The sequence below is a fragment of the Alexandromys fortis genome, unplaced genomic scaffold (genome assembly GCF_014885135.2).
Source record: "Alexandromys fortis isolate MF-2015 unplaced genomic scaffold, M_Fortis_MF-2015_v1.1 scaffold_197, whole genome shotgun sequence".
NCBI classification, from domain to species: Eukaryota; Metazoa; Chordata; class Mammalia; order Rodentia; family Cricetidae; genus Alexandromys; species Alexandromys fortis.
This window is the reverse complement of record NW_026068072.1, coordinates 2,703,010-2,724,023: the sequence shown is the minus strand read 5'-3', so window position 1 is coordinate 2,724,023 and position 21,014 is coordinate 2,703,010. Positions and strand designations below refer to the sequence as shown.

Sequence of the window (21,014 nt, the reverse complement as noted above, 5' to 3'; positions counted from 1 at the left end):
TACCCACTGAGCCATCTTACCGGCCCACAGGCATTCTTTGGTTAAGGAAGCTGCCTTCTCTGAGAGCTCTGTGGAAGCGTAGGTGGCTGAAGCTGTGCTGGTGTTGGTGGTCCCTCTGTTCTCTGTGACCAACCCTAGGCTGCTGTTGCAGCAGTTCTATGCTGGTTTTCTGACTATGGCTCTGTGGTATAATTTCACATTGCATCTCGTCAGGATCTTGTTTTTGTTGTTGTTGTTACTTTTTTTCCATGTAAATTTTATTTTTCTGAGTTCTCTGAGGACTGTTGTTTGGATTTTGATGGGGTTGTATTGACTGTGTGGATTGCTTCAATTGAACCTGGCCCTGGGTTCAAAGGCCCTCTGTCTCCCTGAGCTAGCTACTTATTTTTTTCATTTATTTTGGTTTTACAAGACAAGGTTTCTTTGTGTGACAGCCCTGGCTGTCCTGGAATTCACTCGGTAGACCAGGATGGCCTCGAACTCAAGGCATGTACCACCACGGCCGGCTTTCACTGTATTCTTCGCCTTAGTTTCCTAGACTTGGAGTTTTTGTGTCTGGGTTGTTGAGGAATTGCATTATGTTTTTCCCTTGTGTCCTATCTGCATTAGGTCAGGCTTTGTGCAGTGAGAGGCATCGCCTCATGTGGTGGGGACCAGGAGGAATGCCAGCTGGGAGAGACTGCACGTCTTCTGCACATAGATCACAAAATGAAGGGTAGCGGAAGCCAGGCTGCACACTTGCCAGAGATCTCCTGTGAAGTAGGGGCCTGCTCCCCAGCCACTTGCTCACTCAAGCCTCACCAGCATGTCCTGAATAATTTCTGTGCCAACGCTGCAAGGAGCAAGCTCCCGCGGGGTTCCTGCAGGCAGGCAGCCTCTTTACTGACACTTTCCTATAGGTCACTGACCACAGGTACTGTACCAAAAACGTGGCAACTCAGTGATTCAGCAGATGAGGACTCTGGGGCCCCTGGGCGCTTGGAACAGAGGAGGCAGAATCCAGGAATCCACCCTGAGACATATGCAGGGCAGATGGAGAGCCACTGTTAGGACAGGCTGGCATAGGGTGGTGCTGGGGAAAGTGGTGACTGAAATCTCCCTAAAGACTCCATACTGGACTAAGTCTTCATGAGGTGCTGGGGTATCACATGACCTGCTATCACCCTTTGGTTCTTTGCTGCTCAGTTCTGACCACTGGAAACACTGACATGGGGCCACACATGACATCCACAGCAGTAAATGCTGCATAGGGAATTGGATGGAGATGGCAGAGGGGGTGGTTGTCCATCAGCTTCAAATACTAGGACATGGCCACCACCTGCTGGACCTCCTGGCCATGGTGCCATTCCATCTTAAACCGTTAGGATGTCTTATGCCCAGCAAATGGACAGCCAGTACGGAAACTTTGATCTTAAGTCTTCCACTGTCACGCTCCCATCTTCCACCTTCCTTCCCGTGGTGTTCTCTCACCTTCGTGGTTTATTTTGAATAATCACAAGTAGGCTTTTGTTTTGGGTAACGATAAATAGACTTTTATTTTGAATGAATCACAGGCAGGCTTTTACTTTTTCAATAACATTGTTTAGGAGCAAAGCATTTCACATGCAATTTAAATCTGTAACCCAAAGGTACACTCAGCAATTCATTTTCAGCACTTTAAATGAGTTTCAGTAAAAGTTAAAATTCTGCACTGAAATACTGAGGCTTTTTGCCTGCAGCAGTGCCCGGGATTCAGACAGCTGGCTATATTTGTCATACAGGATCACAGGCCCAAACCTGGGACCGCATGCCACATCACGACCCACAGCTCTGCAGACCGTACAGCCTCGGCGACACACAGATACAAAGAACCCAATTCCCCGGATAACACCCTGCACCCACCCCCCTGAGACACCAACCTACTCCTGTGAAATGGGGTGGCTGGGGAAGGTGCCGATTACAAATGCACCCTGTCGTCATGACGTCCACACTAGAGCAGGCAGTGAGCACCCAAGTCTATACTACAACAGGGAACTTGTCGTGTGTGGAAGGTATGGGGGCTAAAGAACCAAACTTCCCGAATGTGGGGAAGCTTTTGGTTAGGACAGCCCTTCGGGTTAGAGTGAGGGGGCCAAGCCTGAGAGACAGGCCAGGCCAGGACCCCCTGCCCCTCTGAGAAGCTCAGTCCTCCATCCCCCTTGCTGCTTCTGTCCTCTGTATTAGCCTGATAGCATCTTCATTCCTTGTGTGCTACCCTCAACATCAGCTCTAGTCTGCTTCCTGGGACACAGCAGCCATTACTTAGGATTGGTTCCTGGCCTGGCACCCAGTAGATGGCCCTGGGTTGGGTGTGGAGCCTGTGGTTTGGGGGGTCGGTACTCCTGCTGCTGCAGGCGCTCCCTCCCCCGGGCCAGGGCCTCCAGGTACCACTGCTGCTCCTTCCACCGCTGCTTTCGCTGCTCCAGCTTCTCCCTCCTGGCTTCCAGCTCACAGAATTCCTTATCCAGCTGCCGGAGCTGTGTTTGCAGTTCCCTGTTCTCAGCAATGACACCCTGGCAGAAGTCCTTGTGAGCCTTTTTGGCCAAAGCCTCCAAGGCCTTGGCCTTCTTCCTCAGCTCTCTGGTGGTGTTCTCTCCTGACTCCAGCAGGTTCAGCTCCTCCACCTGCTTCTCTAGGGCGGCCCTTTCCTTCAGGAACTGGAAGTGTGCCTCTCTGTCCATGAAGGGCAAGTCAGCTGCTATGCTGGCTTTCTCCTGCTCTAAGGCCTGGAACTCTCTGTCCTGGCTCTCCTTTATCTGTGCTACAGGCCTCAGGGCATCCAGCTTCTTCCTGAAGCCTAGCTCTATCTTCCTGCCCTGCAACAGCTTCTTCTGGAGGCTTGCTGTGTGGGAGGTGAAGGTGCCAACCAGCTCTTGCCTCCTGACCTCAATCTCCTGACACTGTTGTCTGTAGTCTTTCCACAGGGAGTCGTACTTCCTCTGGCTTTCCTCCTTCCTCTGCTTCAGGAACTCCAGGAAGTGCTTGTCCTCTTTTTGTTCGCACTCCACTTCCTTGATGTCCTTCATCAGTGCCCACCTCCGTCTCTTAACTGCTTCCATCTCCTGCTCCAGCTTTTGCATGGCCTCCAGGGTCTTCTTCCTCACCTTCTTCTCCAGCCTGGTCATCGACTCTGGCTTCAAATAGCTGTTGAGAATGGTCATATATGGAGACTGTGCAGGAAGGGGTTGGGGGCCTTCCTCTCCTTTGGAATCCAGGCACTCACTGGGAGTGCTCTCCAGGTCTGTGTTGCTGATGCTGATCCCTGAGGAGCAGGTACTGGCCTCATGGACCTGCTTGTCAGAGGTGCTTTTACCAATTAGGGGGAGTTCCTCCATTTTCTTCTGGTCCAGGAGAATCAGTTCTGGCCACCTCACCCGGAAGTCATATACAGCCTTCTTCCTGGCCAGGGAAGGCCTGTAATAGAGGTCTTGGTATGTCAAAGCAGGCTCACCCTTCCTTGCAGGAAGTGATGGTGGTTCAACAGCCGCACCTCCCTGCTTGTCTTGGAAAAGGGTGACTCTTTTGCCGTTGGTGATCCTGGTGGTCCGGCCCTGGCCTTGGGACTCCATAGCCCCTCCCCTCCTGGGTGGAGGACTTTGCCCCTCCCAGATCCTTTGGCCCAAGGCTCAGAAGCTCAGCACCTTATCCTGGCTACAGTAGTCCCTTCTGTACATTCTCTTGGCTCTATAGTCACTGATAACCACCTCCTCAGTCTCCCCTGTGATGGGCCAGGGAGAGCAGAATGTGAACTGTTGGCTTAGTCATTAACCCTTAAGTGGCAGATTTGCCTGGTAGGCGGGGCTAGGGAGGGGCGGGGCTTGTGGCGGGACTGGAGCCCAGATAGACCTTGAGATTGGAGCTACCAGGCTAGCCTACCGGGTACTGGCTGGTTGGAAGAAAAGGCGGCGGTTCGGAGCCCGCGGCAGGAGGCACCTGGGCTTTCTCGGTCATGCACGTCTGTTGTGTCGCTAGGCGCCAGGAAGACCCTTTGCACCTGTGACCTATCCTGTGCCGGTTGGACAGGAGTCCTGGGAGGGAGGGAAAGGTGCCAAGGGCCCAGAGGCCCCCAGGCTTCTGACTTCGCTTTGCAGTATGGTGCAGTCTGGGTCTGTTCTGCCGGCCTCGGACTCCCTCCACGCTGGTTGAGTTCCCAGTGGCATGAGCGTCCTGATGCCATGGCTGTGGAAGGGTGGGGCTTGCACGGCAAGTTACCTCAGTTTCCCGGGAAGTGGGAATTCCCAGGATTGCGCTCTGTGCATCCACCTCTGTACCGCGGTTACAGCGAAGTAAAGTAGTGAAGACCCAGAGTGTGGAGCGCTCTAGAGAAGGACATGGAGGAAGACCTCCCACCAGCGGAGCAGCCAGAGCAGAGGCCCCAGCACGGCCACTGCGCTGATTGGCTCTCCCTGCTCTGAAGGACAGCTGTGACACAGGTTTCCCGCCTCCTGGCAAGGAGGCCTATGGGAGCAGCCGGAAGCGCCACTCCCTCTTAGAGCCTTGGGAGGAGGCTTCTGGGATAGGCCATGTGTGGTTGATGCTCTTCTCTGTGCTACCTCCGACCTCATCGCCTCCCTGCTCCCGGGCTTTTGGGTCTCAGTTCAGCGCTGCTGTGTACTGCTCTGTGTGCAGACACAGAGCAGGTGCCTGGGAAACGGTGCTGAAAAGGAGGAAGGAGAGTGAATGACAAGGAGGAGAAGCCGCAGGTACAGTAAGGACACTACCCGCACCTTTAATTCCAGCATTGGAATGGTGGTGGCAGAGGCGGGCAGATCCCTGTTTTGAGTTGTTTCCTTCCTTAACCTAAGGAGCTTCTCTGTGGGATGGAGTGTTTTACCCCCCTGTAAATACCTTGAGTCTCATAGGGGTTCCCTACAGACAGAAGGTTCTAACCTCAGCGGGAACTGCCGCATTCTGACAGGGTTTCCCTCTACCACTGGCTTGTCTCCCTTGCTCCCTTGTGAGAGCTCTGGGCCTGTCCTGGAGTCAGGATTTTGTCTGCTTTAGTTGCTGGAAGTGGCTTCTCTCTCTCCTCTGCCACCCATGACCTATGCAGCTCAGGCTGCTTGTTGCTTTTCTGTGTTTCTAAGTAGTTTTTGTTTTTGTTGTTGTTGTTGTGGATTTCTGGAACTCTTCCCTATTCCTCACTTGGATCAAGCCCACTGATGAAATGACTCTTTAGTGGCTGACACAGGCGGTGGGCCTTTGTTTCCAAACTGAGACCTCACACATGCTAGCCAGATGCTCCGCTGATAGCCATGCTTCAGTCCCCTGTTGAAATAGGAGCTGCGGCGGGACTGCGTCCCCAGCACCCCGGCCGCCTGGCTAGCTTATGCCCGAAATAACAACATACAAACTGTATTCATTTAAACACTGCTTGATCCATTTCTATCTAGCCTCTTCTAGGCTAATTCTCACATATTAATTTAGCCCATTTCTAATCATCTGTATAAGCACCCCAAGGTGCGCTTACCGGGAAGATTCTAGCCTACGTCCATCCTGGGTCGGAGGAGCTTCATTGCGTGCATCTGCCCGGGAGAGCGGAGCATGCCTCTCTGTCTGAGGCGTCTGGCTCTGAGAGGAGCTGCATTACTTTTGACCTCACTTCCTTTTCCTCCCAGCATTCTCTTCTGTTTACTCCACCCACCTATGTTCTAACCAATAAAATGGGCCAAGCCAGTTTCTTTATTAGCCAATGACCTTCCTCCATCAGTTCCCCACAGAGTAACTCCCCAGAAGATGTAGCTTTTAGACAGGATCTCACTGTAGTCCAGGCTGATCTGGAACACACTCTGTATGTAGCCCAAGCTGACCTGGAACACGGGATCTCACTGTAGCCCAGGCTGACCGGGAACACACTCTGTATGTAGCCCAGGCTGACCATCCTCCCTCTATCTCCCAACTGCCAGAATTGCATGCTGGAGTTATCCTGCTTGGCTAGGTGGTGACTTCACAGGCCTATGGCAGGTGCCACAGATCCTGGGTTCTGGTTGTGGCCTCAGAGAAAAGCCACAAGAACTGTCTTTGTGCTCTCCCTCTGCAGGCTCTGGGCTGTGGCGTGGAGCTCTCTGATGTCAGCTGCAGGCAGTTTCTGGATCAACTCATTGGATTCTTTCATTTCTACATGGGCCCTGTCTCTCTGGCCTACAAGGTAGACGTGCAGATTGCCAGGGGTATTAGGCCCTTCAAAGTCAGCATTGCTGGGACCAGGCCTTATTTGGGTCTGTCTCTGTATTACATGAGCCCGTCTCTGTAATACAGGGCGCAACATCTGTATTGCACGATGCCATGTGACAAGGTGGCATAAGGTGTGTCCCCATGTGTCTGCTCTCCTCTCCTCCCTGGATTGGTACCCCTTTCTTCAGGATGTTTCCTGGCTCTGTGACAGGACTGGTTATTGGAGTGAGAGCTAGGACATGTGTGGTAGGGGTGGGATGAGACAGGCCTGTCCATCCTGCTGTCTTCCTGGCGGGAAGCTCCCTGCAGAAAGTAGCAACCCTTACTAAGAGCCAGTGTCCCCATCTCAGGTACTGATGCCCTTTGTCTTTGTCTCAGAACCGTCCTCAGGAGGAGCTGAGTTTGCAGTGGGACATCGTCATCACACACATCCTCAGGAGCACCAGTGAGTCGCACAGGATCTTCAACGCCCTGTGGAATCTGGACCACACCAAGGTAAGGCTGCTGCCCTCCTGTTCACTGCCCACATGGACATGGGCTGCTGGGACAGGCCTGTGAGGCGCTGAGAGGGGTCACCTGTGTCCGAGCATGTAGCTAGGGAGTGAGAGGCCGTGTTTCCAGCAGAGCAGTTGATGAACAGTTTCTATGCTGCTGCCAGGGGTGGGGTGGGGAGGCAGGCTGCCTCTCAGACCCTACTGTCTCCTGACAGTTCAGAGGCCCTGCTTCCAGGACTGCCCTGAATTCAGGCCAGTGAGGCCACACCGAATAAACTCTTAGTGAGTGGAGCATCATCATGGCTTCTGAACTCCGAGACCGGAAGGCCCTTTCTCTCTCCACATAAATGGCCTGACTTTAGTGACTCCATCAAAGTGCCCGATTCACATTTGAACTCATTTGCATCTGAGAGAGACCGGAAGGTTCTCTCTGAACCATCCCGTTTCCCCGTTTGCACTCAGCTAATGCGCTGAGTGGCTGGCCTGGCTGCCTGTGCATCTCAGATCTGCACCTTTCATGTCACTGCTGAAGGAAGAAGCTGGGACTCAGCATTCCAGAGCCCACTGTGCAGGGCATGGGGTGGGTGGGGTTTTCCACTGCTGTGGACAGCTTCGAAGGCCAGTTGGTACTGAAGGCAGTCTGGGGCTGTGAGAGTGAGGTCACTGTCCTCTCTTACTTTGGTCCTGACCACCTGGCTCACCTCAGCCAGGAGGCTGCAGTGTCTGGGCGGTTCTGGACAGGCTCATGTGGTCTTTGTGGTTGAGTAGCTGACTCCTTACAGGAACTGTGACTGACTGTGGGTTGTACCCCATCAGCTGGTCTCTGAAGCCTGTTATCCCCCAGGCACTTGTAGGCATGCTCACAGACATGTGTCTTGTCTCCCCAGGTGGAGCCCCTGCTGCTGCTGAAGGCAGCCCTCATCCTGCAGACCTGCCAGCGCTCGCCCCATGTCCTAGCTGGCTCCATCCTCTACAAAGGACTGTGAGTTTTGCCCACCTATGTTTGCCACTGTCCCCACTAGTTCCAGATCAGAGTCTGCAGTTGTTCAGCAAAGGCCAGGTCATGTAGATTGGCCGAGCATCCATTGCCATTGGGAACTGTTCAGGAAAGGAGCCCAATTGCACAGGGAGTAGAGCCCTTCTGAAATGCTGGGTATCTTTGTGTTCTAAGTGGTTGGCTCAGTGATTCTCTTCCAGTGCACACAGGTGGCTTACTTGTGGTTTTGGTATGCCTGCTATCTTCTCGTGATGAGTAGCCATATGACCCCTCAGTCCTGCCTGATTGGAGAGCTTACATTTTGACTGTCAGTGGGACCTGCAGAACAGAGAGCCCTTCACTGAGGATCTACCTGATGAAACTCCTGCCAGGCACATCCCCAAGATCCTCTACCTCCAGAGGCACTGCTATCCGTGGAGCTGAGAGGCCCAGCACTTCTTTTCATGGCATTCTTATCCCTGTGTTTTACCCCCAGGATCGTGAATTCCCAGCTCCCTCCTTCTCTTACCGCCAAGGTCTTGCTTCATCAGACTGTCCCTACAGGCCAGGTACAGTACAGCCTACAACTTGGTGGGGGACTGACCCAGAACATCTGCCCTCCAACTGAGGGGGGCTGGCCCCACATGGCGGGCGGGTCTAGGGCACCTGCTTCACTGAATCTGTCACAATGCTTCGTCCGCTGGTGTGGTCAAAGAGTAAAGATAGGGTAGAAGCAAGCATTTGCCCCAGGTGGTGGGTCCATTCAGCTTCCAATAACACAGTGTTGATGACAGAGCACTGTAAGGAACATATTCTTTTTTTTTTAAATATTTATTTATTTATTTATTTATTTATTATGTATACAATATCCTGTCTGTATGCCTGAAGGCCAGAAGAGGGCGCCAGACCTCTTTACAGATGGTTGTGAGCCACCATGTGGTTGCTGGGAATTGAACTCAGGACCTTCGGAAGAGCAGGCAACGTTCTTAACCACTGAGCCATCTCTCCAGCCCCAGGAACATATTCTTAAGTCAACAGGGAAACTGCTGGCCGTGGTGCTATGTGCCTCTTATGCCCGCCCTGGGAAGCTAAGGCAGGATGGTCATGAGTACAGAGCTACCCTGGGCTACATACTGAGGGGATGTCTCTGAAACTGGAGGAAAGGAAGAAGGAACAGAAGGGAGGGCATTCTGTGTGTGTGATGAATACACACAGCCATGGAGAATAAAACTGTGCACAGGCAGGTGTCATGGCAGAGAGAAGCAGGTGGACTCCATAGTGAGCCCCTGTTTTAGGAAGGGAGGAAATGTCCCAGATAACAACATAGGACCCACAGCCATCACTGAGCAGTTTCCATCTAGACTCTCTCTCTTAAATTGTTTTGTTTTGATTTTGGAGATGGGGTTCCCATTGGATAACCTGGTCTACATTGAGAGTTGAACTTCTGATCCATCTGCATCACCTCCCATTGCTCAGGTCCCAGGCTAATCCACCAGCTTGGCTTGTTTTGTGAGCTTCTGTTTCAAATGCTTCACTGGCCTCTCTCTAACCGTTCAGAGCCTGGGTGGGCTCTAGCTTCCTGTGGGTGGTGTGTCTGGAGGGCCACCTTCACTGTTAGCAGTTTGGAGCTTTAATACGCCCTTGCTCACCTCCTCTGATTCAGCTGTGGGAATCCCTACAGAGGAAAGCCAGCCCTCCTGGCCTGCTAGTGAAGGGGGAAGCTAGTGGGACATGACTGCCTGAGGGCGCTACCGACTGGCCTGCTGATGTCGCCACACCACGTGTAGTTGTGTGGAGCTGCTGTTGTCTGGTACAGCAGTGCCGATCAGTGGTCTGGATAGAGGCTTACAGCCCCGAGGCTGTGTCAAGGAACTGCTAGTATCTGGTCTGTGGCTGAGGGTCAGTTGTTTGGCAGGAGCTGCTGTAGACTTCCTCAGATTTTAGCCAGAGATTTCACAATGAGTGCAATCATATAAGCTGTTTTAAGTGGAAATACTGAATTTCATTTAATGTCTCAAAGTAGTAAAAGGCATGTACTTAAAGGGGAAATTCCAAAGTATTAACAGGAATGGGGGGGGGATATAAATTGTTTCTTTGTTTATTGTTGCTGGGGATTGGAGCCCCAGGCCTTGGGCTTTGTCACTGAGTGGTATTTGCTGCCTCTATGGCTGCTCTCTAGACTTAGGTTCCCCAACGTGGGCTCAAGTGAGGAACCCTTGCTTTGGTGTTTCATGGGAGACACTTAGCACTTCAGAGCTGCTACTTTGAGGCCAGAGTAGGTCCAGTTCTTGCCTCCTGGCCTCTGAGAAGCAAGTGGCCCTGCTCCATCTGCTGGGCTCTTGGCACAGGGTCATACCAGCTCCCTGGGTTTGGCTGAGTCCTGTGAGCAGATGGTGCCATGAATTCCTAATGGTTAAGAGGAGAGCATGGTGCCTGGGGCCAACCTGTGTATTTGTTTGTTTCAGAGACTTCCTGGAGCAGGGGCAGCTACGCAGGAAGCAGGTATGTGGTGCGTGGACAGTAGTATGCTGCCTTCCTCCTGGGATAAGCCAGGGAGAGAGCAACCAGCCCCCATGTGGATCTCCTCTGCTCATAGATTCAGCAGATGGATCTAGCACAAGCTAGGACAGTTCTCTTTGGGACCTGGATTTCCAAGGTCATGATTTGGGCGTGCCCTCCTTTGACTCTATTCTGTGACATTGCTTAGACAGTGTCTGGGGTGTGGTAATGGAGGGAGAGATAGAACACTGGTGGCATCCCCAGGAGGCTCTGGCCTCCTTCCAAAGCCTGAGTTTGCTGAGTCTTGGCCAGCTGAAACTCCTTTCTCCTAACATCTGTCAGGTAGCTCCCTCTCCACACTGCCACACTTCTCTCTGTTGCTGCTCAGAGCATCCAGGCTGCAGCTCTGGGGCTTTGGGCTGAGGGAGCAACCCCGGTGCTACCATAGTGACATTTGTGCTTGCCAAGGGCCCACCGCATCCCAGGGGAGCCCCAACCATGTTTTTATTTGCAGGAGCAGCATTGCCCCCTAATGTGCATATCACCCCTGTTTTTCTGAGTGAGGAGGAAGTTGCTAGCCTCCGTGTGTTCACAGTGGAGCAGGAGACTAGGTAGGTGGGGTGTTCCTTTCATGTGTGTGTGATCCTCACTTGTGTCTTCATTGTCTTGTAAAGCTGTTGATCAGAGATGTCCTGGCCTCCCAACACAGCGGACTCAGTGTCCCTTCAGCTGTGGGTGACTTCCTGTGTGGCCTTGGCTACCTCTGGTCAATGATCCTGACCTCATTGGGCAAGTCCTCACCAGTCATGGCCTTTTTCTACTTTTGTGGTTTTACCATGGTGGCATCTTAGCTCTATGACTGCAGATACCTGCTTGTCATTGATGCCTGTGCCTTTCAGGGGATTGGTACCTCAAGAGTCCCCATGGGAGCCCTTTCCCCATACTCTGCTGATGTGACATCTCTTTTGTTTGCCAGACTCCAGGAAAGTCCATCTCAGTGCCCTCCCAGGGATCGAAGCACCCCTACCCAGGCAGAAGATGCCACTAGGTGTGTGTCATCCATGGCCTGGACATCAGCCACCATCCTGGAGCCTATGCCCCATGATGGAGCATGGCTGAATGGCAGGGGGGCAGATGGACCCTTCCCTGGACATGCACAGGAGCATGCGGTGGCTGCAGGACTGTGCACCTCTGCCTGTGGCCAGGGTTCTGGCATCAGCAGCAGGCTGCAGCAGGAGCTGAGTTTTTCCCAAGAGGAACTGGACTTGTCTGAAATCCACATCTCTGAGGCTCAGGAAGCTTTCCCACCCATGCCTGTCGTAGGTGATCAGGATGCTGTCCTCACCAGCCACCAGGCTCCCACACTGCCTGAAAACACAGCAATATGCAGCTGTCTGGACCCTTCCCCTCTTGAGAGGCTCCCCGAGAGCAGAGGGCAGGAATGGCTTGCAGACCTTCCTATCACCAATGGCCAAACCCAAGTTCCTGGCACAGACCCTCTTCCCAGAAGAAGCAGCAGCCCTGTGGTACTTCCTCCCCATGACCCTGTGGGTATGGAGCCCAGTGTGGAGCAATGTGGGGACGGAAGCCTCCAGAACAGGTCAGCCCTAGCATGCACTTTGCCCTCAGCTGACTCTCAGGGCCCTGGCACCTCTGCAGACAAAAGTGACTTCAAGTCCTCCCCTGCTGGGCTCCATGCAGGCTTCTTGCCCATGAACCTCTACACTCACAGTGTGAATGGGCTGGTGCTATCCCTGCTGGCTGAGGAGCCTCTTCTCAGAGACACTGCAGCCATCGAGGAAGTGGTGAGTGTCCCCAGGCTCCTCTGTACCCTCATCTTTCTCCCTGGAACATGGACCAGCCAGCCCCCTGACAAGAATACCCCAGCCTTTGTAGTGAGGCGAAGGATAGTGCCCACTTGTGTGAGATTTTGTGTGGTGTGTAAGAGTGAACCACACATGCGTCAAAGCACCAGCAGAGGACTGGACTCTCCTTTTTCTGCTTCCCACAGTCTGGGAGCACGGGTGTAGAGGAGGGAGGAGCAAGCAGGAGTGTCCTGCACACAGCTTTCGCCTCGGGGGCCTTGTTTCCCTTTCAGTAGCCTGCAGTGGTGTTCAGCTTCCCACTCTGAGGTAGTGAGGTCATGCAGCCAGAGACTGCAGGCAGGGCTGAGAGCTGTCCTGCTGCTGGCTCAGCTCCTAGCTAAGGCGGCATGGGCACTCTTGCCAGCGTCTGTCTTCTGCAGCACATCACAGCCTGGGGTGGGGGTGGGGGGCAGGAACCCGCATTTCCTTCCTAGACCCCACCTCACATGGTGACTTAGTGCTCCTTCCCAGAGTACACTTGAAATCCAAACTGGCGGTGGGTGGAGCTTTTTGAGTAGCCATCCCTTCCTGGAGCAGTGAACTGAGCTCTAGAGTCTGGACCCACACTGGCGATAAAGTTGCTATGGTAACAGCCTTGCTGTGGTTGGCAGGAAGAACAGTTGCTGGAGGGCAAATGGTGTTCTGGGGCTCAACTTGTTTTTCTTCTTAAATCCACATTATTCTGAGGCATCTCATTGGCATGCATGTCCTGTGGCCCTCCACTGAGGAGCCGGTCACCTTGGAGAGCAGGACAGGCTGCTGGGCGGCTTCTCTCTAAGCCACCTGACTTTCTTGTCTCTTTCTACAGCCCCTGCCCACAGCCCAGAGTTGAGACTTTTTACATGTATCCTCATTTAGCATAGCTGTGGGTGGCTGTGTCCACCTCTGCTTTAGGACAGCAAAGGGTCCTGGCTCTGGCTTCATTCAGGGCAGCTCTGTGCCTTGGCTTCCCCAGTTCCTACTGTGCTGAGCCTCAGGACTGTTCACTCCAAAGGCCTGGTATTTAGATGCAGCAGAATAGATAGAATGCCACCCTGAAGAACCCAGCACAGGCTGCCTTGTGGAGAGGCGGTCTACACAATTATATGTTAAGCTGGCTTACTGTATTAGCCAAGCTGAGGATGGTTCTGGGAGGGCAGACACTGCAACTCCTGTCCTGAGGGAAGAGCCTTGCGAGGTGTGGAGTGGAGGCCTCATGCAGTTCTGTTGATTCCCACTGTTTCTTCCCCACTTCCCTGTCCCAGGCTGCTCTGCTCTTGCCGGTAGATTGACAGAGGAGAGAAGAGTGCCCAGCCTTCTGCAGCCTCTACTGTGTGGGAGCATTTGTCAAGGTCAACCACAGTGTTATGACCACAGCCTTCAGCTTTCCTGTAAAGCAGGGCTGGTGCTATTAGGCCCAGGAAATGGGATGCAGGGTATGGGAGGCAAACGCTAGTGGTGTTGTCTAGACTAGGGAGTTGCTAACTTTGAACACTGTGCTGATTTAAGAAGATGAACTTGAACCAGACCCCAAGTCTGGTTTATAGGAGAGGTTTGTTACCGTCTTAAATAGAACAGACTTGAGTAGAAAGTGTTCACCTGATCTCTCTGTAGCTTTCCTGCTGTTTTCTGGAAGGCAGACATAGTCTCTGCAGTGTGGTCCCACAGGCTGGAGGTGCACAACCCTCTGAAAGGCTCTGTCCACACAGACCTCCTCAGGGGGCAGGGCTATGGGGCTATCAGGTTCCGGAGCCTGGGAGCTGTGCCATCAAAGGGAAGTGCAGGAGGCTCCCACCAGGATGCAGCTTAGTGTCCCTGAGCCTGGTTTTCTGCTCTGCCTAGGATATTCCCTTGGGCCTTCAGTTCCAGGGAGCCTGTGAATTACTGCCTCATTAGGCCATGCACGGCAGGGGGAGGGGGGGGCATCAGGGTTGGGATGGGTAGGAGGCAAGACCTGCTTGAAGTCAGGGTGGGAGCGCTTGGTGAGATATCCAGTGGAAAAGCTCCCAATCTCAGCCATGTGGGCTACACACACTGCTCCCCAGCCCACAGATCCACCATCTGCCGTCAGCTCTAGTGCGGACTGAAATCAGAGCCCTGTGTCTCCTCGGGCCACTCTGAGATCAGCGAGCTTTTTGTTCATGGATTCAGAAGGCAGACGTTCTCAACTTTGCAGACTTCCCAGCCTTGTGTGTTTCTAAACCAGGCAGTGTATGGATGGTGTGGTTTGGTGTGGCTTTGTGTGGCCACCTCCTGCACTTCTCACAAGTACAGACAAGTGCTGTGACAGACACAAACCATCCTCAGTTGTCAGGCTGCACAAAAACAGGTTGCCTGGATTTAACTAGGCCCCTGCATCTATGACAACACTTAGTCATTTAGAGAAGTCTCCTCCATATTATACCACACATCTTGTGATGGTTTGTGGTTAAGCAACTCTGTCTTGACTACAAGCTAGGCAGAAAAATATGGAAGTAGAGCCTAATACATTTAGAGAGAATAGGATTTAGTTGGCCTACTCTCTGGTCCAGTTTTCCCTGTTTCTTGTTAACAGCTTGAGGGGTGGCTATTATCAGGTCCCTAAGATCCAGAAGGTGTAGTGCAGCTACAAGGCGAGCTCCCCTGGGTGCCCCAGTGCCCCCCTCCTCCAGCTCCAGGGTGAGCTCCCCTGGGTGCCCCAGTGCCCCCCTCCTCCAGCTGCGGGGTGAGCTCCCTTGGGTGCCCCAGTGTCCCCCTCCTCCAGCCGCAGGGTGAGCTCCCCTGGGTGCCCCAGTGCCCCCCTCCTTCACTGCAGGGTGAGCTCCCCCGGGTGCCCCAGGGTCATCCCACCATGTCACCCCCAAGGCACACACAACTTTGAAGCTTAGGCTTGTTTGTGTCTGCTGACCCTGTGTTGTAAGTGTCCTGACTGTCATAGCAAGGTGGGTCTACACACACCTGCTTTCCACAGCTGTACCCTCAGGGGAAGCCGGTGGTTGAAGTGCCTGGCACTGGCTGTGTTTATCCATTGGCTCATTCGAGGGGATTTGTTCACACACTACTTATCTATTAGAGCTCCTGATTCCTTACAGCCTCTCAGAGGCGCTGAGCACAGGCCACTGGACAACATTGCTCGTTCCTTGTAGAAGGTGCATATTCTTCATGGGAGTGATTAACCCATGAGGACTTCACCCAGGCCAGATTGGGAAACACTGGGAACATAGAAGGCCACCAATAGTGTTAAAACAGACAGTGTCAGAGCTGCAGAGACAGCCCAGGGGGGTTGGAGCACTTGCTGTTCCTCCAGAGAACCAGAGTTCACATCCTATCAGGCAGCTCACAACTACCCAGAACTCCAACCCAGGCCATCTGATGCCATCTTCTGAACTCTGCACACATAAGGCAGATAAATTAAAAAATAAGTAAATATTTAAATAAAATAGATAGTCCCCTGGGGGCTTCCAGGAAGCCACAGCTAGGCAGCCACCACTGGGTGGTGATATCATGGGTAATTTTTCTTTTTCTTTTTTCCCTTTTGTTTCTTTTTCCTCCTTTTCTTCCTTTCTTTCACCCATGATGACCTCAAATTTGTGGTCCTCCTACGTCAGCCTCCTGAGTGCTGGGGTTCTGGGTTAGTACTGCCATGGCTCCTGACTCTTCTTAAATTAGAACCTGCTCATTTTAGCCTCACACAGTATGACGCTTAATTTACAAATATCAGACCATGGGGCTAGAGAGGTGACTTAGCAGCTAAGAGCACTTAGTTCTTGTTCAGGGAACCTGAGTTCAGTACTAGCACCCACACTGGACAGCTCACAATTGCCTCTACACTTGTCACACAGAGGGTGTGACACCCTCCTCTGAGTTCCACGTGCATGCACATAACACCGCATACACAGATAGATACACACAAGAAGGAAAGTATATGCATATAGAGCATAAGGGGCTGGGGATGGTGTACACCTGTAGTCCCAGAATCCAGGAGGCAGAGGCAGGAGGCTTCCCACAAGTTTGAGGCTAGCCTGGTCTCCATAGTGAGTTCCAGGCCAGTCGGGGCTGCATAGGGAAGCCCTGCCTCAAAAGGAGCGTGTGGGTGGAACTTGATGCTCCACCAGAGAGAATGGCTATTTTTGCTAGGTCTAGTGACCACTGAGGCATTGTCTACGTGCTTCTTAACTGAGTCTGCCAGCCTGTGACCCAGTCCTGGCCCTCTGCAGTACCACAGCAGCCTGGCATCCCTGAATGGGCTAGAAGTCCACCTGAAGGAGACACTACCCCAAGACGAGGCTAGCCTCACAAGCAGCACGTACAACTTCATGCATTATGACCGAATCCAGAGCGTGCTCACAGGTAAGCTGCAGGTACAGGGAGCCCAGCTCCACATGGGCGGAGGGAGAACCCAGCCCCAGTCATGGCAGTGCTGCAGCCCACAACCCGCTGGCCACAGCTGGAGCTCAGCCACCGAGCTCACTGGCAAACACTCATTTGCTCCTTTTCTTGTTTGCTGTTCCCCAGTGGGAACTCGGGAGTTTCAACATCTGTGGTAAGGTCAGCCCCAGAATAGGAGCTGCTGGGGCTGGCAGTGGGGCTGGCAGTGGCTGTTTGTCCCCGGGCCTCTCACCCACACTCAGGCTTTAGCCTCACTGTTCCCATGTCCAGGACTTGGCCCAAGGAGTCGGGGAGGGCTGCCATTCACCACCTCTGTCTCCTTCTGCCAGCCAACCTGCCTCTAGTGGCTTCTCCCCAGGACCGCCGCTTTCTGCAGGCCGTCAACCTCATGCACCCTGACTTTGCCCAGCTGCCTGCGCTGTACGAGATGACTGTCAGGTGAGCTTCTCAGCCCCTCACAGCCTCACAGCCTCATAACAAGCTGAATGTGGTTAGTCCCTCTGGAGGCCATCCTCCCAATGCCTTCCCTGCTCTAAATATGCAGGTCACAACAGTGGCAAAGCCCTAAGTCCTCACTGTCAGAGAGCACAGGGCTGCACTATTCCTGAGGGTGGGCCAGACAACACTATAGGCTTCTAAATACAAACAAAATGGTCGGTAAAAACACAGTCACTGCAGTAATCTCAGAATCAGACATTTCTCTGATGCCCAGCAACACCAGAGCCAGCCTGTGTCTCCGTTTGGGGGCAGCTCCGGGCCACGCTGCTTTAGTTCTTTTTCTCCATGACTGATAACACGACACAGGTTCCATTTCCTTTCCCTTGTCATACTACCTCATCTTCCAGGTGACTGTCCCTGAAACTGGATGCTTAAACAGCTGTGTTCTTTCTCTCTCTGTTTTCTGAAGCTACTTTTGGAGAGTTGGGCATGTTAGAGGGACCTGGGTGTGCTGGGTGTGTGCCTGTTGAATGGGAGGAGGCAGCAAACATGCTGACATCTGCTCCCCTGCTGGTGGCCGCTGTGCTTCACCTTCCTAGAGCTGACAGCGTTCAGTGTGGATAGAGCCTAAGGCATGCTGGGTGGGTTCTCACCACAGTGATGGGCACAGTTCCTTGGCATATGCTAAGGAGTGCACACAGACTCTGCAGGACTCTGTAATAAAGCCAGGGGCTCCCTGCTTGCCAGTAGGAGGGCTGGCATTGCCATACAAGTGTGACTGGAAGGTTTTCTCACCAACCATACTCCCTTCAGCTTTGAGAGGAGCCTGCCAGAGAAATGCCTCACAAGAGCAAGACCTGGAGCTTCCTCCTCCTCATCCAGCAGGAGACAGCTGAGGGAAGGAGCCTTAGCAGCCCCTGACTCTGCATACTAGAATCAGGGAAACTTAGGCTTGTTAGACTAAGGCCTCCAGATAAGAAGAATATGGGGGCTAAGGAGGTCGGGTGGGTCTGTTAACAGGTAAGAGTTTCTCCCTGGTCCTGTGCTCGGGAGGAAAGACTCCCCTGATAGACAGTTTAAGCCGAAGCTTACTTAGCAAAGTAGAGAAATTGGGGCACTGGCCTGAAAGCGGGGGAGCACCATAGTGGGGACCGGTTTGGGGTCTTTTAAAGTGTGTGTGTATGTCTGTATGTTTATGCACCTGTGTGTGATGTGTGCACATGTTCACACATGCACTACAGTGTGCATGTGCAGGTCAAAGGACAACTTGTGAGGTTCCAGGATGGAACTGAGGCTGTCAAGCATCCCTCTGGCCCTGAATGGTGGATTTTTAAGGAATCCTTATGAATATTTATGAGATTGGTGGCATATTCATGGGGTAAAGTAACCCTTTTTCTTCTCAAATTACCCTGTTAGGGTATTTGTTCCCCAGTCTTGGGGAAAGAGCACAGCGGGGTGGAGGGATTAAACCAGCAATGCAAATGGTGCTGATGTGGAGGGTGCAGACCCTTGGGTGGTGTGCCTGTGCGGTGTTGGAGAGCATCCCGCTGGCTGTCTCCGTGTCTGAGGGTAAATGGTGTTGATGTGGAGGGCGCAGACCCCTGGGTGGTGTGCCTGTGCGGTGTTGGAGAGGGTCCCGCTGTCTCCTCTCTGAGGAATGTGGCTTCAAGGATGCGGAGCAGATGAGCAGCATGCTCTCAGGAGCCCAGCTACCAAGATGCAACTGCGGTTTCCTAGGTTTCCTCACACCCACCTTCTCAAATACCCATTACAGATCCTCCTTTGTGCCATTCTTTGTCCCTCTGTTAACCTATGGGTCCAGGCTCCTTGCTGGTAGGTGGGATATCCCTCCTGCCATGGTGAGTCAGGGACATGAGCAGCACTCGGTCTGCTGATTCTGCTGGCGGCAGCTTCAGTGGCCATTTGTTCGGTAACTCCAGACCCTGGCTACAGCTGCCTCAGGCCACCATCCCAGCCCGTGAGAGCTGAAAAGACAGGACAGTTGTTACCTGGGCCTGCAGCAGGCATTGGGGTGCTGGAGCAGCCAGCCAGGGCCTCACACCGTCACCCCTGAGCTGTTGTCCTCTTTCCTCCCCAATAGGAACGCCTCCACAGCTGTGTATGCCTGCTGCAACCCAGCCCAGGAAACCTACTTCCAGCAGCTGGCGCCCACTGCTCGCAGCTCTGGTTTCCCGAACCCTCAGGATTGTGCCTTCAGCCTTGCAGGCAAAGCCAAGCGGAAACTGCTGAAGCACGGCATAAACCTGCTGTGAGCTGTGCACAGCCGTGTGTCACCTGGGCTGGGCGGCAGCCCCTCCAGACTGTGTCCACAGTGGTAAGGGTTGAGAAGGACCTTGTTCTTCAGTGGCTGCTGCATGAGGGTGAGAGGGCTCAGGTTCTGGCATGTGTAAGTGACCTGAACAGGTGCAGTGCAGGCTGCAGGCTCAAGAATGCAGCCATGGGAATCTCACCTGACAGTTTACTTAAAGTACCCATGGTACTTTGTAACCTTGCGATGCTGAGTTTCAAGTTTATGGAAGATTCCCAAGTGCTCAAAAATAAAATGACCAAACTGAGTTCTGTGTAATTGGCTAGCATTTCCATGACAGAATAAAAGTCAGTGTACATGCTTTACATGGGTGGTGCACACGCAGTTTCCTCCATGCCCTGTTCCACACTGAGGGTTCTGTGTTGCTTCTGTTAGAGCACAGAGCATCTGCATAGAACCCATATACACTGACCGATAGTGATTGACAGCCCCAGCCTCACAGGCCTGCTGTGGAGGGAGTTTCTAAACTATGTTGAGTCTGCATGGTGACAGGGCATGGTTTCCTTTTCCATCTATCCTTGGGCTCATGGGTACAGAACCCATGGGTCTGCAGGGCTGGCTGTATGTTTTCCCCATGAACTGTACACACCAGGGTGCCTGTCTACAGGGTCATAAGCCACGTGACCTGCCGTCTCTTCCTTTCCATGAGGCCTCTCCATCACTTGCTGACCACAGACTGATGTCCATGCCAGGAGAGTCCTGCTGTCAGCAGCCAGATACAGTTCTAGAAAGAACTGTCCCTAAACAGTTCTAGAAAGAAACTTGGGAAGTTTGTTGCCAGCTCTCAAGAAACCTCTGATGGCTTTACAGTGTGTTTTACAGCCGAGGGGGTGCTCACACGGTACACTCTCCCTTCTGCCAACTGCTGCCCAAGACCTTCTAAGTCCTGGCCCTAACCTCTAAGAAGACAGCCCGTGGCGTGTCAAAACTTGGGACTCAGGAGCTTGGAGGCATCCCATCTTCCCTCTGTGGCCCGCTAACTGCCTGGGTTTGAGGACTCTCCCAGAAAGCTATTTCAAGGGATGTCACTGACCTCTCTCAGTCCTCGTGTGACATGGAGCTGTGTGCAGCCCATACCTGTTTCATGAACCTTGGCAGGACTGCTTTGAGCCCAGGAATGCTTTGCACTCAGAACACAGCCACTGTAGAACCAGTGCTGTGGGCTGCCGTGGGCCTCCCGATTAAACTTACCCCGGAGTAAAGTCGTGACCAAAGGTGACCTGAGCACCACTGCGTGGGAAGTCTTTAAAAATACCCCCAGGAGTCTTTCTATAAATCAGGAGCATATTCTGTCTTGAGCATGGATGTATCAAGTGGTTAGTTTTCTGTGTGTATGGTACATGTGTATGGAGGAGAATGGAGGACATGGGGTATCCTGCCATTGCCCACCTCACAACTCCCCTGCCCCTCCTTGCAGGGGTGGGGTGCAGGCATGTGCATGGTCACACTCAGCTCTTTATGTGGGTGCTAGGGATCTGAACTCGCGGGTCCATATGCTTGTGCAGTAAGTCTGCTCTTACCCGTAATCCACACTGTATTCCCAGCTCTGCGGAGAGGCAGGAAGACCCCAAGCTCAGGGCTGCCCGCACTGCTGCCAGCCGCGGTTCCTACCGAGTACATAACTGAAAATGAGAAAGGGCTGAGGGTTTTGGTCAGGTTAAGATGCTTCCTGGCATGAGGCTCTGGTCTCAACCACTAGTAACACACACACCTCTCTTGGCCTTTTATTTTGGGGGTGTGGGCCACATGTCGTGAGGACATACAGGTAGCCCCACGAGAAACTGTAGCCTCGCCAGCAGGTTGTGAACCTTGTTGGGAGTGGATCTGCCAGTCCCCATCAGGCTCCATATGGCCCTGCCAACCCCTGCAGGTGA

General features: G+C 53.1%; 2 protein-coding genes across 6 annotated transcripts in view; one reads left to right on the top strand and one right to left on the bottom strand.

Moving 5' to 3' along the window:
• Positions 1–19,387, top strand: part of Hps4 (HPS4 biogenesis of lysosomal organelles complex 3 subunit 2) — a 28,076-nt gene extending 8,689 nt beyond the window's left edge. For 3 of the 5 annotated variants that reach the window (XM_050121065.1, XM_050121064.1, XM_050121066.1), the window contains 10 exons: positions 6,059–6,166; positions 6,571–6,687; positions 7,574–7,668; positions 8,159–8,231; positions 10,128–10,164; positions 10,676–10,772; positions 11,138–11,966; positions 16,202–16,334; positions 16,703–16,811; positions 18,913–19,387. In XM_050121065.1, the coding sequence (XP_049977022.1) occupies positions 6,059–6,166; positions 6,571–6,687; positions 7,574–7,668; positions 8,159–8,231; positions 10,128–10,164; positions 10,676–10,772; positions 11,138–11,966; positions 16,202–16,334; positions 16,703–16,811; positions 18,913–19,084 (1,770 nt within the window). In that variant the 3' untranslated portion in view covers positions 19,085–19,387. Of the gene's footprint in view, positions 1–609; positions 914–6,058; positions 6,167–6,570; positions 6,688–7,573; positions 7,669–8,158; positions 8,232–10,127; positions 10,165–10,675; positions 10,773–11,137; positions 11,967–15,592; positions 15,616–16,201; positions 16,335–16,702; positions 16,812–18,912 lie in introns of those variants that run through there. The other 2 variants (XM_050121067.1, XR_007588536.1) reach the window with 2 other exon arrangements.
• On the bottom strand, positions 921–6,047 carry LOC126487971 (coiled-coil domain-containing protein 121-like). The gene is given in 1 exon segment (XM_050121068.1): positions 921–6,047. A coding segment is annotated over 1 exon segment (1,389 nt). The 5' UTR covers positions 3,588–6,047; the 3' UTR covers positions 921–2,198.
• Positions 19,388–21,014: the final 1,627 nt, after the last annotated feature.